General features: G+C 37.3%; 1 protein-coding gene across 2 annotated transcripts; it reads right to left on the bottom strand.

Moving 5' to 3' along the window:
- Positions 1–4,152: 4,152 nt before the first annotated feature.
- serf2b (small EDRK-rich factor 2b) lies at positions 4,153–6,405 on the bottom strand. 2 transcript variants are annotated; one of them, XM_004539594.5, is made up of 3 exons: positions 6,251–6,405; positions 5,382–5,490; positions 4,153–4,583 (listed from the first exon to the last, which is right to left on the bottom strand). In XM_004539594.5, the coding sequence occupies exons 1-3, from the start codon at positions 6,255–6,257 to the stop codon at positions 4,517–4,519; spliced, it is 183 nt and encodes a 60-aa protein (XP_004539651.1). In that variant the 5' UTR covers positions 6,258–6,405; the 3' UTR covers positions 4,153–4,516. The 2 variants fall into 2 exon arrangements, with proteins under 2 accessions (XP_004539651.1, XP_012775894.1); XM_012920440.2 differs by lacking the exon at positions 6,251–6,405 and having other exon boundaries at positions 5,382–5,497.
- Between the last annotated feature and the right edge of the window lie 8,076 nt (positions 6,406–14,481).

Below are 14,481 nucleotides of genomic sequence, written 5' to 3'. Positions count from 1 at the left end.
CTTTATCTGTATTAAATGTACCCTCCGGGTACTCCGGCTTCCTCCCACTGTCCAAAGACATGCAGCTTGTGGGGATAGGTTAATTGGATAATCCAAATTGTCACTAGGTGTGAATGTGTGAATGAATGTGAGTGCGAATGGTTGTCTGTCCCTGTGTGTTGGCCCTGCGACAGACTGGCGACCTGTCCAGGGTGTACCCTGCCTCTCGCCCTATGACAGCTGGGATAGGCTCCAGCGCCCCCCGCGACTCTGAAAAGGATAAGCGGAAGCGAATGGATGGATGTATTAAAAGAGCACAATTTTAATATACTTGAAATCATTGTTTTGCTTTGTCACTATCTATTATCCATGAATATACACCGATAGGGGGAAAATAGCTTTAGTTATGTTAAATTAAATGTAGTACAAAAAGTAAAAGGCTCCAAATACTTTCTGAAGTGACCAATATTGCTTTTGCCAATGTATCCATTAGGCTCTCTAAAAATGAGTCCATTTGCAGTCTGGAATGAGATCAAAACTGGTAGAATTTTCTGTTTTCCTTTCCAAGAAATATTTTTTCAGCCTAGGTGATAAAAAAAAGCTTTGTGCTCTAATATTCACACAGCTAAGCTCCTGCATACAACCACAGCCTTACACTGTTGACTCCTGAGAGTGAAAAATATCAGGACTGGATCTTATGAGCTGTACATGGTTCTTGAAGAAAGGGAGATATCTTAAATCCTCCAAGTCCATCCAAGTCTAAACTCAGTTTCCCTGCCCTTCTGAGATATAAGCTCTGTGTTTCAATGGGAATGTTAACCTGTTGATGTACATTTATTGAATCTTCATAACAATTTAACATTGTTGAATCATTTAAACACATTGTAGAGATGGGATTCAGCTAAATAAGTTACCACAAGCATTCTGCACAGTGACCAGCTTCAGACCATTTCTGATATACCATTTTTTTTTTTAATCTGGGGCTTCTTTTCTTTCTTTAAATTTCACCTGCACTGCACCTGAGGGTCATTTTTAAAATTGTGAAATGTATAATTAAAGTTAAAATTTGGTTGAAACGACACTTGTTTTTTCTTTGGATAATTTGAGCCCATATTTAACATATGTAAATCTAAGCAGCTGCAGTACATCTTCCCCATTTTTGTGCTTTGACACTGAGCAGTTTAATGTTGTAAATAGCATAAATAAAGTACCCTCCTATCAGCAAGAGCCCTGCAACAACAATGCATTTTCCCCAAAGCTTCCATATCTCAATAAATTCAGCAGAGAGAGCCTAAAGAGATGAATTTAATTAGAGGAGCTGACTTCTGCTTCTCTTTGCATTCTGCTTCTCTCACTACTTCTGAGCTCCTCTCATGGTCTGTTTTAAGAAAACCTGCCAGAACCCACAGTCAGTCTGTTGGGCCTTATGCTTGAATTTTTCTGAGATCTGTTTCGAGTTGTAAGCAGAGCGCCGTGGATGAGAGCGGATAAGGTTTGAAATCTCTTGAATTTAAGCAACCTGCTGATTTAGCATTTGCTCCTCATCAGTATTCAGCTCTTCAGCTGCTCTCCTGCTTTCGGAGACGGAAAAAAGCTAAAGTGGTGACTTAATTATACACCCTGTAATCTGAGAACCGAGGAGAGAAACTCAGTGGATTTCAGTAAGTAGGCACACCGATTATTGACTATAAATAGGCAGAGCTGAATGCAATCAAATATCAGCAATATGGACTTTCTGGTGCTTAGATTTGGCCAGTATACAGCAGCAGTGCTCCAGCGGGTTATCTGCATTCAAGAGAGGCAGATGTTTCAGTAAAGCAATTAAAATATCTTAATTTTTTTTTAACTGATTGTTGGCCCTGCACCGAGCAATAAGAACGCAACATAAAATATATCCCAAAAGAGTCTGGATTTCCTTTACTGGATAATTGTTTTCAAAAATACAATGGAGTTTGCTTCCACCTAGTGGTGGAACTATGCCACTGCGGCGCTTCGCTGTCTGGCGATACACTTTGTTTGTACAAGCAAAGTATACACTTTGTATACAAGCAGAGCACAAAGTCTCTTCTCCCTGACGTCAAGTTATGTATCTTATATAAGGTGGAAACCAATTATATACTACTATAATTTATTTCCCTAACTGATAAAACACAAACTCTTCTTAACTAAATGCTCACTGTCATAAGCTAAATAGCTTTCGTCACATTAGACGTGGCTTACAGATCACTTTACTCCTATAAAGCTCTAAGCACACTCTGATTTACTAAAATCAAAACATGTTGTACAGTGACACGCACAACAACTCATCTGTCTTTATTGCCTAATTGTGTAACTAATTTGACTAATACACACCAGGTCAGAGAGCCCAGCCAGCAAGACTTTAACAATCTATATAAAGAATCTGAGAGGCAGAGGAGAAAGAGTGCATGAGTAGTGGAGGAAGAAAAGGAAAACAGTCATTTCTCATTAACTTTAAGCAGCTATGAAAGACCATTTTCTTGTTCATGGCATGTGAACACGCATGTGGCAGTGTGATTTTCCCCACACAGCCATCTCTACTCAAAGAATGGTCTGACAAAGAGAACATATCCAGTGAGCAGCAATCCTATGGATGAAAATGACATGTTCATGCTGGATGTCAGAGGAAAATAGCCAGCTTAAATAACCACTCATTACAAACAAGATATGCAGAAGAGCATCTCTGATCACACAACACATGGAACCTGGAAAACAATGGCCCAAAGCAGCAGAAGAGCATATCGAGTGCTGTCAGTGATCCTCCATGAGTAGCAGTTGCAAGGAAGAAGAACTGCCTTTTTACCGGAAGACACCTCCAGCAGAACCATCGGCCTCAAAAAGAGAGAAAACCAGAATGCAGACACAAGGACAAAACAGACTATGACCGAGGGTTCTTTGTTTTGATTATGAGAGTAATTAATTCAATGAATTCTTATTGAATAATTGTCTTTTCATTTATAAAGTTATATGCATCAGGGCATAAAAATCATCTGAAGCTCAGCAGGTTCTTAAATTATTTAAATGATGACAATATATGACATATATATATATATATATATACAGGGCAACTATAGCCAGGTGCTGCTATTCAGATGCATTTGATGAACTGATCGTCAGCAAGACCAACTCTAGAAAAGCTCCATACTGTGGACACAAAACTTCAGTGACCTTGGTTATCCTGTTTAGGTCCATAGAGGGCTCCCCTGTTGACTGCAAGTACAATATAGAACATAAAAATTCATTATGCGGATCTTCAATGTAATCGAGGGGGACACACCTTCACCTAATACTTCACACCTACACTGGAGTTTAGTTTCAGTTTCCTGGGTGGATTTGCCCGTTTCCATTTAGATTTTTGGCTTGAAAATGTTCTGTTTCAGTTTAGCTTTATGTGTTTTTTCTCAGGGAAAGGTTTTTAGATGTTAAGAATAGACATTACGTAACAATACTTTGGATCACATAGTATCCTAGTAACAAAAACACACCCTGTTTAACCACGAGAGAAGAGAACATTTCCTGTTTACCTTTTAGTTTTATGAGTGAACAGTATGTTTCTTTCAGGATCCAATTTATTTATTTTTCAGTGTCTTTTTCCCTAAACACCCACTTTCAGTTCACTATGATTCTGATGTTGATGCTGGTTCTGTTAAACATGGTTTACTACAAAAGTGAAATATAAAATTTCAAACAAAACATAGGTTTATGTTAAAAACCAAACATTTCCAAAGTCACAAATGACCCCACACAGCTCTCCAGTACCCTACCCCAACTATGAAAAGCTGTATTAGTAGACTGAATAACTAATGGCAGGATACACTTTAGAAATATCACAATTCAAGTAAATACGGTTGCTATGGTCATAAATGACCACACATAGTGGACTGTTTTCAGATATCTTTAATCTTTTGCTCTTGTTGCTCAATCCAGGTTTAACCTCATTTTAAGCCTTGTAGACACTGTCTTACAAGACCTGTTTTCTCCCTTCTAGTATATAAGTAAACAGCTATAAACACATCTGGAGCGAGGCCTTTTGTAGCTGTATTTATGACCCCACATTGTCCCTCAGTCTATACCTACATGTGGCACCATTACAAAGGTCCTTTGGTAAAAGACTCACTGTTAATATTGACATACTGATAATAAGTCAAACAAGTATGAAACAAACAAAAAAAAGATACACTTTATTTGAAACCAGCAGGGGACATCTTTGTACAAAAATACACAACTGTTACACAGATGCTTTGTGTTGAGAATTGTTCATCATTATTCTGCTCCTTACACCACTGATGCGCCCCTGCATGCAGCACCAAAGTGACACAACCGCTAACTTGCTCAGACATAATTTCATCGTGTAAAACAACAAATCCAACAAGCAATGTCATTTGCCATAGAGAGGAAAGTCAGATCCTGGATTCTTGAGTTTAGACAAAAATTAAAAGATCCTTTCTTATAAATATCAGGTAGAATGCTGAACAGGTTCTTGAGACACCGAGCTGAATTTGTCTCAAGACTTCATTCTTCACTTGGTCTTTCCTTTCCCTCCTTCATTTGCCTTTTTTTGCTTCTGTTGCATTATCTCTGCATCCCTGGAGGAGAAAAGGGAGACATTTCAAGAGAGGACAAGCTTTATTAGGAGACTGAAATGTGCGTGCACACACACAATCACATTATGTGTAATATATGTCTAACTGTTTGAAAGACAAATTCCTTGCCTAAAGTACTGCAACACACATTTTTGTTGTTGTTTGCTTGTTTGTTTTGGGGATTTTTGGTGGGGTTTAATTTACTCAAGCATAAGATGGTTTTGTGTGTTTATTATTATTATTATTATTATTATTATTATTATTATTATTATTATTTTATTATTGTTAATAAAGGTTCAGAAATATAGGATAAATAACTTCTGTTAGGTAAGACAACACTGATTCATTGCCTTTACTATTCAAGAACCAGTGCTTACACGTACAGAAGTTCCAATGAAAAAGCCAGAAACCCCTGAATATGGTGTACAGGGTTTTTTTCCCTTCACTTTTTTTTAAAAAATTAAGAATTATTTAAAAACTTAATAATTAGGTATGGAATTAATAAACCTTTAAATATATATATATTATAATGATGTATAAAATATGTAATATATACATTTATAATTTTTGTATTTTCGTAAATATATAATAATGTACGCATTTTAATTAGACAATTATAATACAACTATAAAATAAAATAATTAAAAAACAAACTAATGAATTCTCCTAATTGTTAGTACATTTTACCTTTAACATGCGCACTATTTCCGTCACCTTGTGCTGTTTAGAAAACTATGCTTTGGTTTGTTTCGTTTGTGTGCATCCTACACTTCTTTAACCTCTTGCAGAGTGCAGGCTTACCTCTGTTTCCGGGCAGCTGCAGATAGCCCATCCTCATTTCTCTTGCCTTTAGTCTGTTCAGTATGCTTTTTAGCATTTTTCTGGCGTGCAAGCTCACGCTGGTTTCCTCCTGTCATGTCAATAAAAAGGGTAAAAACAACAACAACAACAAATCAGATGAAAAAGCTGCGCCTTGTAATGAGACACTTGACTTAAGTTGCTTCCAGCAAAAAAGAAGTAAAACACAAGCTGAATTTAAAAAAGAAAAAAAAAGGAAATCTGTGTGTCTACAAATCGAATAGTTAAAAGAAAAACAGTATGCTATGATCTGCACGATGAAATATGAAGATGGTGCATCGCCCAAAAGCAGCCGACGTGGCAGAGAGGCGCTCCGGAGCATTTTCTTAACCAGAGCAACAACACAGAGGGCATCAAAAGAATTCGCTGCTATCATGGTTTTTTTCCAAGTTCATGTGCAGGATTTAAAAAAATATTACTAGTAAAAACACGGAAGCTGCGTTTAGACCAGAACACCCATATTTTGTTTCTGTATTGCGTCCACACATACAGGCCAGGGCTCAGAGTAACGCCCGGACAACAAGCGACCCAAAGCCAACAAACGTACAACGGGACGTTATGTAACACATGTTAGCAAAAGTCTATGTCCTTCATTAAACCAAATGAAACAGCCAAATTAATTGCGTCCTTAAGTTATTGCCCAAAACGACAATCCTCTATAGAATCTATAAAATAGGATAATGTATGTTACATGAAATAGACGGAACCCAAGTCGATCAACGACAACCATGGGTGAAAAATAACAAACACGGAAAACAAGCATCCGACCAAATACATGAATCCCTCAGAGCGTAATAAATGTCGGTACTCACTAGTCATTTTAGTGATCGAGTCTTCTTCCCCCAAAAATCCAGACGAGCTCAGCCAAAGGGCCGCTGACTCCCTTCTCGACGCTCCCGTTGCTGTTTTTCAGTTTGGTCGCGAGCCAAATATGCGCGAGACTTCCGCAATAGAACCAGAACATTCCGCTGAGCCACACGGGACTGCACATGCGTCAAGTCTGGTCGTCAACATGCCACGACGGTGAAGTTGCAAAGGGGTGACTTTTTTAAAAAAAATTTTTTTTTTTTTTACTTTTTAGCATTTTGCAAGGACTTTACAAATCATGTAGTCCACGTGTTAAAAAAATACAAAGACCATCAATGAACCGTATACAAAATGTTCAAATTATGACGCTTTTTTATTTCTTTCAAATGTATGCTCGTTGTGAATATGACGCTACCAAAAAGGGTTGGGAAAGAGGCAGCAAAGGACTGCAAAATCGGTGTGTTAAAATTTAAATGGTAGAAAAACTGTTAAAAGAGTATGTACAGTACAAAGTATATGCAGTAAATACAGCACAGCAAAAGCCTTGAGACGGCTCTCAGTGGTTGATATTTTACTAGGAAAATAGGAAATTCAGTATACAAGCCAAAAAAATAATCATATACTGAGGGATAAAGTTAATCAGTTAAACCATTAGGTTATGGGAAAGAGCTATTAAAGCTAAGTTGAGAGGAGATTTAAGAATCTCTGTGCAGTACGGCTTCATTCCAAGAAGGAATGAAGCTCCAGATGTGATGTTTGCTTTGAGGTGGTGGAGAAATATAGAGAAGGTACCAGGATGCCAAGAGATGACAGTAATCAGAATTTAGCATAAACAATATGAAAGCATGAGTCTGCCTTGTATCAATGGTTTAGTCAGTCAGCTGCCGCTCTGGTGGTATTACATGATGAATAAAAACCTAAACATTACAAAGATTCTTGCACACCACTCCAGATTTAGCACAGGGTGCTTACAAATATTGAATGACCGTTAAGGGTCTAGAACCAGCCCTTCCACTTTACAGTAATATCACTTAGAGCTGATTGTGGATTATCTGAGAGAGTTGAAAATTCATGGCCTAACTTGGTGCAATGGTGTCATTCTATACACTTTACATCTTTAATTTCTCAAATATTTGTAAAGGAAGACTGCATGGCTGTGACCAAAAACACCAATATTCAGAGGTAGATGGAAAGATTTAGCTGAATGCTTTTGTCCAAACATGTGTGACTTTAGCTAGATTTCCTTTTTTTCTTTTTGGCCAAAACATTTGTTAGTATTGAATGCTGACCTCTGTCCTAGACAGTTGGTGACTTCTTGAAAAGCTTACTGCAAAGAAGCCAGTAGGTGGCAGACTATACTAAAGTAAATGATGGCACACAAATATTTTCATCATGGATACAAAGGCCACAAGTCATCTCCAACTATAAAGCAGCGCTGATCATAAATGTTTGTTATATTTTTGTTTATTTTTTATAGATTTTTACTGTTCACACAATGAAATGATGATCCTAGTGACTCCTAATGACTCCTGATTGGCCTAATTGGTCTTTTGATCAACAGCAGGAGGCAGAAGATATATTATAAAACTTGCATTTCAACTCTTTGCACCCTGGATTTGCCTACACTAGTATTTTTTTAAGAATATGACTGGCACCATAATTTTCATAATTTTCAAGTCATCTAATACATACAGGAGGTAGGTTTAACATTTGTTGTGGTTCATGTCTCTAGCATCAGATTTGATTTTTTTTTTTTTTTTCAGATTTGATTTGATTCCAAGTGTTGAATAATTTTGCTACCTCGTACTCACTTTTATTTCCTATTACAGTATGTGACTCTTTTAATTTGGCAAAGTAAAATTGTAAACTTTCCTTTCAAAATGCGAGCCTAACCACTGAATGTGAAACCAGTGAGATGCTCCTTAATGGTATTGTGTAATGAAACATCACAGGTTGCAATCCAAATATGGCAATGGATGCTTACAAATATTGATTTAGTAGAATGAGAGATGGTTTTTCTGAGATGGTGAGTGACTCCTAAAAAGCTGACTGCAAAGATGCCAGTAGGTGGCAGACTATACTAAGGTAAATTTGGAAAGAAGTCACACAAACAATACATTCGGAGATTTACATACTTTATACGATGCATTTAAACTATAAAAATATCAAAGCTAATTATTCCATATCCAAAATGCTTCAATCAAATTATAATACAAAAACATATCATAAGATCAGGTAAAACTCTTGAAACAAAAGGCTACAGTAACTTCTCTGAAATCATCTAAAATATGACATTTTTCTGTTAAGGCGAATAGCAAAACGGGGGCTTGTTAAGTGGAAAACCATGTTTCTTAGCAGTGTTTATATTCTGACTTTACTCGCTGTCTGGTTGCTAAATACACTAAATGACTGAGTCATGTCTGCCCAAAGCTGAACTTGTACACAGACACCACCGCTATGAATAGACAAAGACATAATTTGCATTGTCTAATACCCTTATATATTTACTTCTTATTTCATGTTGATATAAAAATATGAAACAAACTGAACAACACACTGAAACCGAGTCCAGTGTCAGATATAGTGTGTGTGCATTTTTTAAAAATAGAAATCCCAAATTGTGTTTATAGTGGTGGAAATGAGTTGGAGGAGGAAAATGAAGACAGGGTTGGGTTTCTTTCTCAAAGGCAAATACTGTATTTTAGGGACATAATTACTGTTTGAATACAATGAACTATCAAACTGCTGCTGCAATTGTCTAGCCAACAGTCTATTTGGGTGAAGAATAAGGTCTTCTTAGACTGTAATTATATTCTGTAAGTTTGTTCTGGTCTGCAGCTCTCTCTGCATGTTATTTCCTCACACCGGGCTAAAAACTTACTCTAAGTGATCAAATACCCTTTTTTTCTCATTAAATCCTACAGGTCAAAATTATGTGTTTACCACAAAAATAATGAACAGTCCCTTGGAAATGTCCTTGTGACAGGTAGTCATACATCACTGGCTAGAGTGCAATTTATGCACCTTTAGCAGCAAAGAGAATGCTTGTTTTTGTATTGATTTTTACTGTAGGCTGTTGCTGCAGCATATTTTATTTGAGCTTAACCTGGCAAATAACTCTAAGCTCAAAGTCAGCCAGCAGCTGAGTGTTGGCAGCACAAGGATTCTCAGATGGAGTTACATAAAAAAAATACCTATTTAAAGAAACATATTAAGGAGTAGTTGCTTTAATGAAACATTTTTGGATGTAATTTCTTTTTCCAAATAGCTGAAAGTTATTTCAGTTTGAAGAAGAAAGCCCAGTGTGAATAAATGCTGTAATAAAACTTTATTGTCTCTAAGAAAGAAACTTTAGCCATGTTGACCAACCCAACGCTAAAAGAGAGATTTACCATGCTTGCATTGAAAGCTACTGCAGTTTTGCTAACAGTTAATTTCTGAGCTTCTTTCTGGTGTGTGCAGATTTTAAAATTTTTATGTGTTTGTTTTCTTGAAGCGACTCAGTTACACACTCTTATTTACTTAACTAGCTAAAAGTTACTTTCAATCACTGCCTCATCTTGTGGTCCATACTGGTATTACAGCTCTTCAGCGCAGCACGTTACAAACCAGTAACAGTTGTTTCTTCATGTTATGCTGGTAGCTTTAGTTATTTCCTTTTACCTGTTAATGTTTTGTGATATTAAAGAAAATACATCTGAGGCTGGTGTGAATATCACTTGTAGTGCAAGTATTTGATCTTAAACCAAGTATTGGCCAAACATGGCAATAATGCTGCAGTTTATTTAGTTCTTTCCACAATCATAATGATTCATTCACTGCAGATCATAAACAGAACAGAACTTGAATAGATTTATCATTTGATCTGCTTCATTTCTCCAGCAGCAGATTTGTTAGGCTTCATCTGATTCTTAGCACAAATTTAATAACTTGTTGCTTCCATTTATTGTGATTTAAATTTGGTTGTTAAAGTTGGTAAAGTAAAAATGGAACCATTAAAAAAGCCAGTTTTCACCCAAGCCTGGTGATGGGGACAAATTCAGTTTTTTATTTCAAAAGCTACCCATGTGCCTTGAAGTATTACGTGTGATCCACATACTATATTTAGGAATGTTCATGCTCATATACTTGAATTCGTTTTATTAACATATTCAAAGAGAGTGAAGAGATCATTACCAGGCATCTATTTCTCCTTGGAATCGTACTTACATTATCATGCTGTTCGGCTTCAGTCCCTTCATGAAGGGGTTAGAATTGTCTTAACTTTCTTGTTTATACACCAGAAATGCAATCATCTTTGACCAAAATCATTCATATATCACTTGATAAATGCCCTAGATGGGGTGATTCAATTTTAGGAGATAGTTTTTTAGCAACTGCAAGCAGAGGATCTAGTGGGTAAACAGCCATGGCTTCATCATGCCACTTGCGTGCTGGAGTGTGAAGACTTTAACAGCCTGTAGAACAGCATGTCAAACACTGTGGTCAGTTTATTGGGCTTCTGGTGACGCAGGGCAGCCCAGGATGTCTGCCTATGACTTGTTTTCCCCACAGCTGCTTGCAGTGACAGCATCGAGCTTAAAGCAAACTATTTTTGTCTCCGAGTGCAATTATCACCACCTGGTAATTTTGTCAGTGTTGACTGCTTCTGCTTTACAAAGCCTCTAATTGTTAATGCCGTCCTTGTGAAACTGGTGCTCCTCACGCCGTGTCTCCAATTTAATCAAAGGGAGATGATAGGGGGAGGGGAAGCCAGTTTTCCATTAATTTCATACTATATTTAACCAGAAAATTTAACATTAGCAGTAAGAGTCCTTTTCCTGTCATTACATAGAAATGTGCTGTGGCAGAAATCTCTTTTAATTCAGAAGTTTAATCTGTGCATATAACAAATTGTTGTGCAGATTCGGCTATGTGATGCAAAAAAGCAAAACTGGCACCTGGATTTAAGCCTTAAGAAACAATATTAAATGGTTGTACAACAGATTGGGTTTTTTAGACCAACAGGTGACAGATGATTCATGAAATCATGGAGTGTGTATAATGTGACGTGAGGACAAGACAGCCTCCACTGAATCCGCCTCCAAATTTGTCCTCATACATATAGGCTACACTGTTTGGACCAATCTCTGTTCACGCTGATCATGAAGTGCTGGAATCACTGATGTGTGGCAGTATAGACTAAGTGTGACAAGCTGGACGTATGGTGCATTCCTCTCTGTCTCATTTCACCGCTGTCATCCATCACGCTGCCAGAGTCCTGCCCGCTGTCGTCGATGATTGATGGGACTTGCTGATCCCATCTTCTGCATTCCCTTAATGTCCCTCATGCCCTGATTGTTGGCAGCTAATTTTGACAGGAGGCTATAAGATTATGTTGCACACTCTATACTGAAAGTACTCTACGTGTATTCTTGCACTGTTATGAAAAACACATTTTCTATGTAAGTACGTGACGTTTATTTATAAAGCACTTTTCACAGGCATGTAATCACAAAGCACTGTACAATCAAAATAATAGAAAATAAGACAAATTACAATAAAATGGAGTAAAAAATTCAATTACAGTTTATAGCTGTTATAACAAAATAAATAAAAAAAGAATAAAAGAAAAAATTTAAAAAATCAGAATCAGAATACTTTATTGATCCCTATGGGAAATTATTTGAAAAAATAATTTAAAAAAGTAACTATTATTAGGAAGCCACATTAAATGAGTTTTTAATAGCTGTTTATAGGAGTCAACAGATCCAGCTAAATGATGTTGGACACCATTCCATAGCCTTGCTGCCACAAACTGTAAGGCTTGATCATCAGAAAAAGAAGAAATGTCATTAAAAGATTTAATAATGCCAGCCAAAGGAATAAAAATAATGGATCTGGGGTTGATCCTTATAGAACCTCACAGGTTAGAGATGCAGCAGTAGAAATGGGGTTGCTTAGCCCAACAGAGAAAGGCAGATAAATAGAAGAAAAATCAGTCTAATGCTAAGCTGGCAGCTTGGTGGCACGGTGGTTAGCACTGTTGCCGCACAGCAAGAAGGTCCTGAGTTCAGTTCTACCATCAGGCCGGGGTCTTTCTGTGTGGAGTTCTCCCCGTGTTTGTGTGGGTTCCCTCCGGGTACTCCGGCTTCCTCCCACCGTCCAAAGACATGCAGTTTGTGCGGATAGGTTAATTGGATAATCCAAATTGCCACTAGGTGAATGTGAGTGCGAATGCTTGTCTCTCCCTGTGTGTTGGCCCTGAGACAGACTGGCGACCTGTCCAGGGTGTACCCCGCCTCTCGCCCTATGACAGCTGGGATAGGCTCCAGCGCCCCCCGCGACCCTGAGAAGGATAAGCGGAAGCGAATGGATGGATGCTGAGCTGGAGATACAACTTTAAAAACTTAAGCCTATTAAGTAACATACTATTCAACAGCATGAACGGCTGCATTGAGTACAGAACAATTCCCTGAATCAGATATCATTATAGATCCTTATAAGAGTGATTTGAGTGGAGTGCTGATTTGGAAAACCACATTGAAAAGAGTCAGAAATCTGTAATTTGCATAATAAGGATCTAAATTGACTTTCTGCAAGTTTTTCCAAGAATTTCCTAATAAAATTTGCTGATAGTTGCCAGCAGGGTTGGTGGTTTTGTAAGTAATGGAATTATTTTTTTAAAAAAATCATTTTTTCCTCCACTACCATCCTTCAAATTGATTCAAAGAGAATGGATCAATACACAAAGAGAGAGAGAGAGAAATTGCACTGCTTAGGGTTTTGGTGGTGAAATTGCAGGTCATCATAGACACACCACGCACAGTTTCAAATCCTGATGACAGCCACCAGTGATCTGAAATAGAGGACAACCTTATTTACACTGTTTGAGCTGGAACTGAATAGTTGTTGTGTATAGAGACAAAGGGGGTGAGTATCCATAGGTTTCCAACACTGAAACCTAGGATCACGACTGAATTTATGCCAGTAAAACAAGGTCAAACTTTGCTTTGTATTCAGTGTGAATCCTCCATTCCTTCAGAATATCTGCAACAAATGAGTGTTTGTACAAAAATAGATCAGCAGTCTGTAGCAAAACTATCTGAGCTAAATGCTAAAGTTAGCATGCAAGCATGTTCACAATGAAAATCCCAAAATGCTGTCTCAGAATTTCACCAGTTTTGCCATCATTACTCAAAAAAGTAATCTATTACATATCTCTTTAAGTAAAAGATTATTGTTTCCTGTAGAACGTTATTTACACAATTGTTAGTTAGCAACATAAAAGTCACTAAATACATGATCCACTGGGACCATTTTTACACACATTGTCTAAAGTTCCCACCACAAAATGATCTTCTTTGTTTTTAACTTTCACTTAATATCTACAGCTGAGTCTCTCAAACATTTTCTGGCATAACCTTTGTTAGAGCCAAAAAACAGCTAACCCTCCTCACCCCAAAACATTTTAAAACAATTTTTAAGGTCAACACACATGCAAGCTTTTATTTTCCCTAAATAATCATAAACCATACCGCATGCATGCATGCACACTCTCACTCAGTGGGTTTATTTCGCACCAAAATAGTGTCCCTTACAGTTTAAGAACCACTAAGACACATAGGGAAGGAAAAATTATGATCAAAACAAGCAAAATAAGCCGTTTACTCTTGACATTTTAACAATGAATGGTATTAATTCAAAGATACAGAGATAAAGTTCGCTTTATTTAGTTGTAGTGAAACTGTGAGAACTGTAACAAGAACCAGAAATTAAGAATATTCACCTTTTGGGGTGTGTTTGTTGCAGTGGTAAGGCATAACTTTTACTCTGAAGGCGAACGTTCTCCATTTCCAGTATGCATCACACTATTGAGAGACCTCTATCACCCTCCATTTTATTAACCTGTGCCTTTTCCCTCCTTTGAACCAAACAGAGAACTTTCTACAGTATAAATACAGGTTTTACTGTGGAAAATACCATTTAAAAGTGGAAATATTTTACATGGTTGGGAAAAGATAGTGCACCCTGGCATGTGATGTGGAATTTCTGCCAAAATGAGATCAATTCTTAACAAGAAAAAAAGGAAGTCTTTGGTATGTATGCACTGCTTGAAGTAAAACAGTTATTCAGGGACATAAATGTTTCGTTTTCTCAATATTTTCTGGGACATAATGGAAACAGCACGCGAATCAATATTCTTTCAAAAATAAAACTTCTGTGAGACAGATCCAGTAACCGGCTTTGACATCCA

This window comes from Maylandia zebra, linkage group LG1 (assembly GCF_041146795.1).
Source record: "Maylandia zebra isolate NMK-2024a linkage group LG1, Mzebra_GT3a, whole genome shotgun sequence".
Classification (NCBI taxonomy): Eukaryota; Metazoa; Chordata; class Actinopteri; order Cichliformes; family Cichlidae; genus Maylandia; species Maylandia zebra.
The sequence above is the reverse complement of the archived record's forward strand: the minus strand, read 5'-3'. Positions and strand labels throughout refer to the sequence as shown.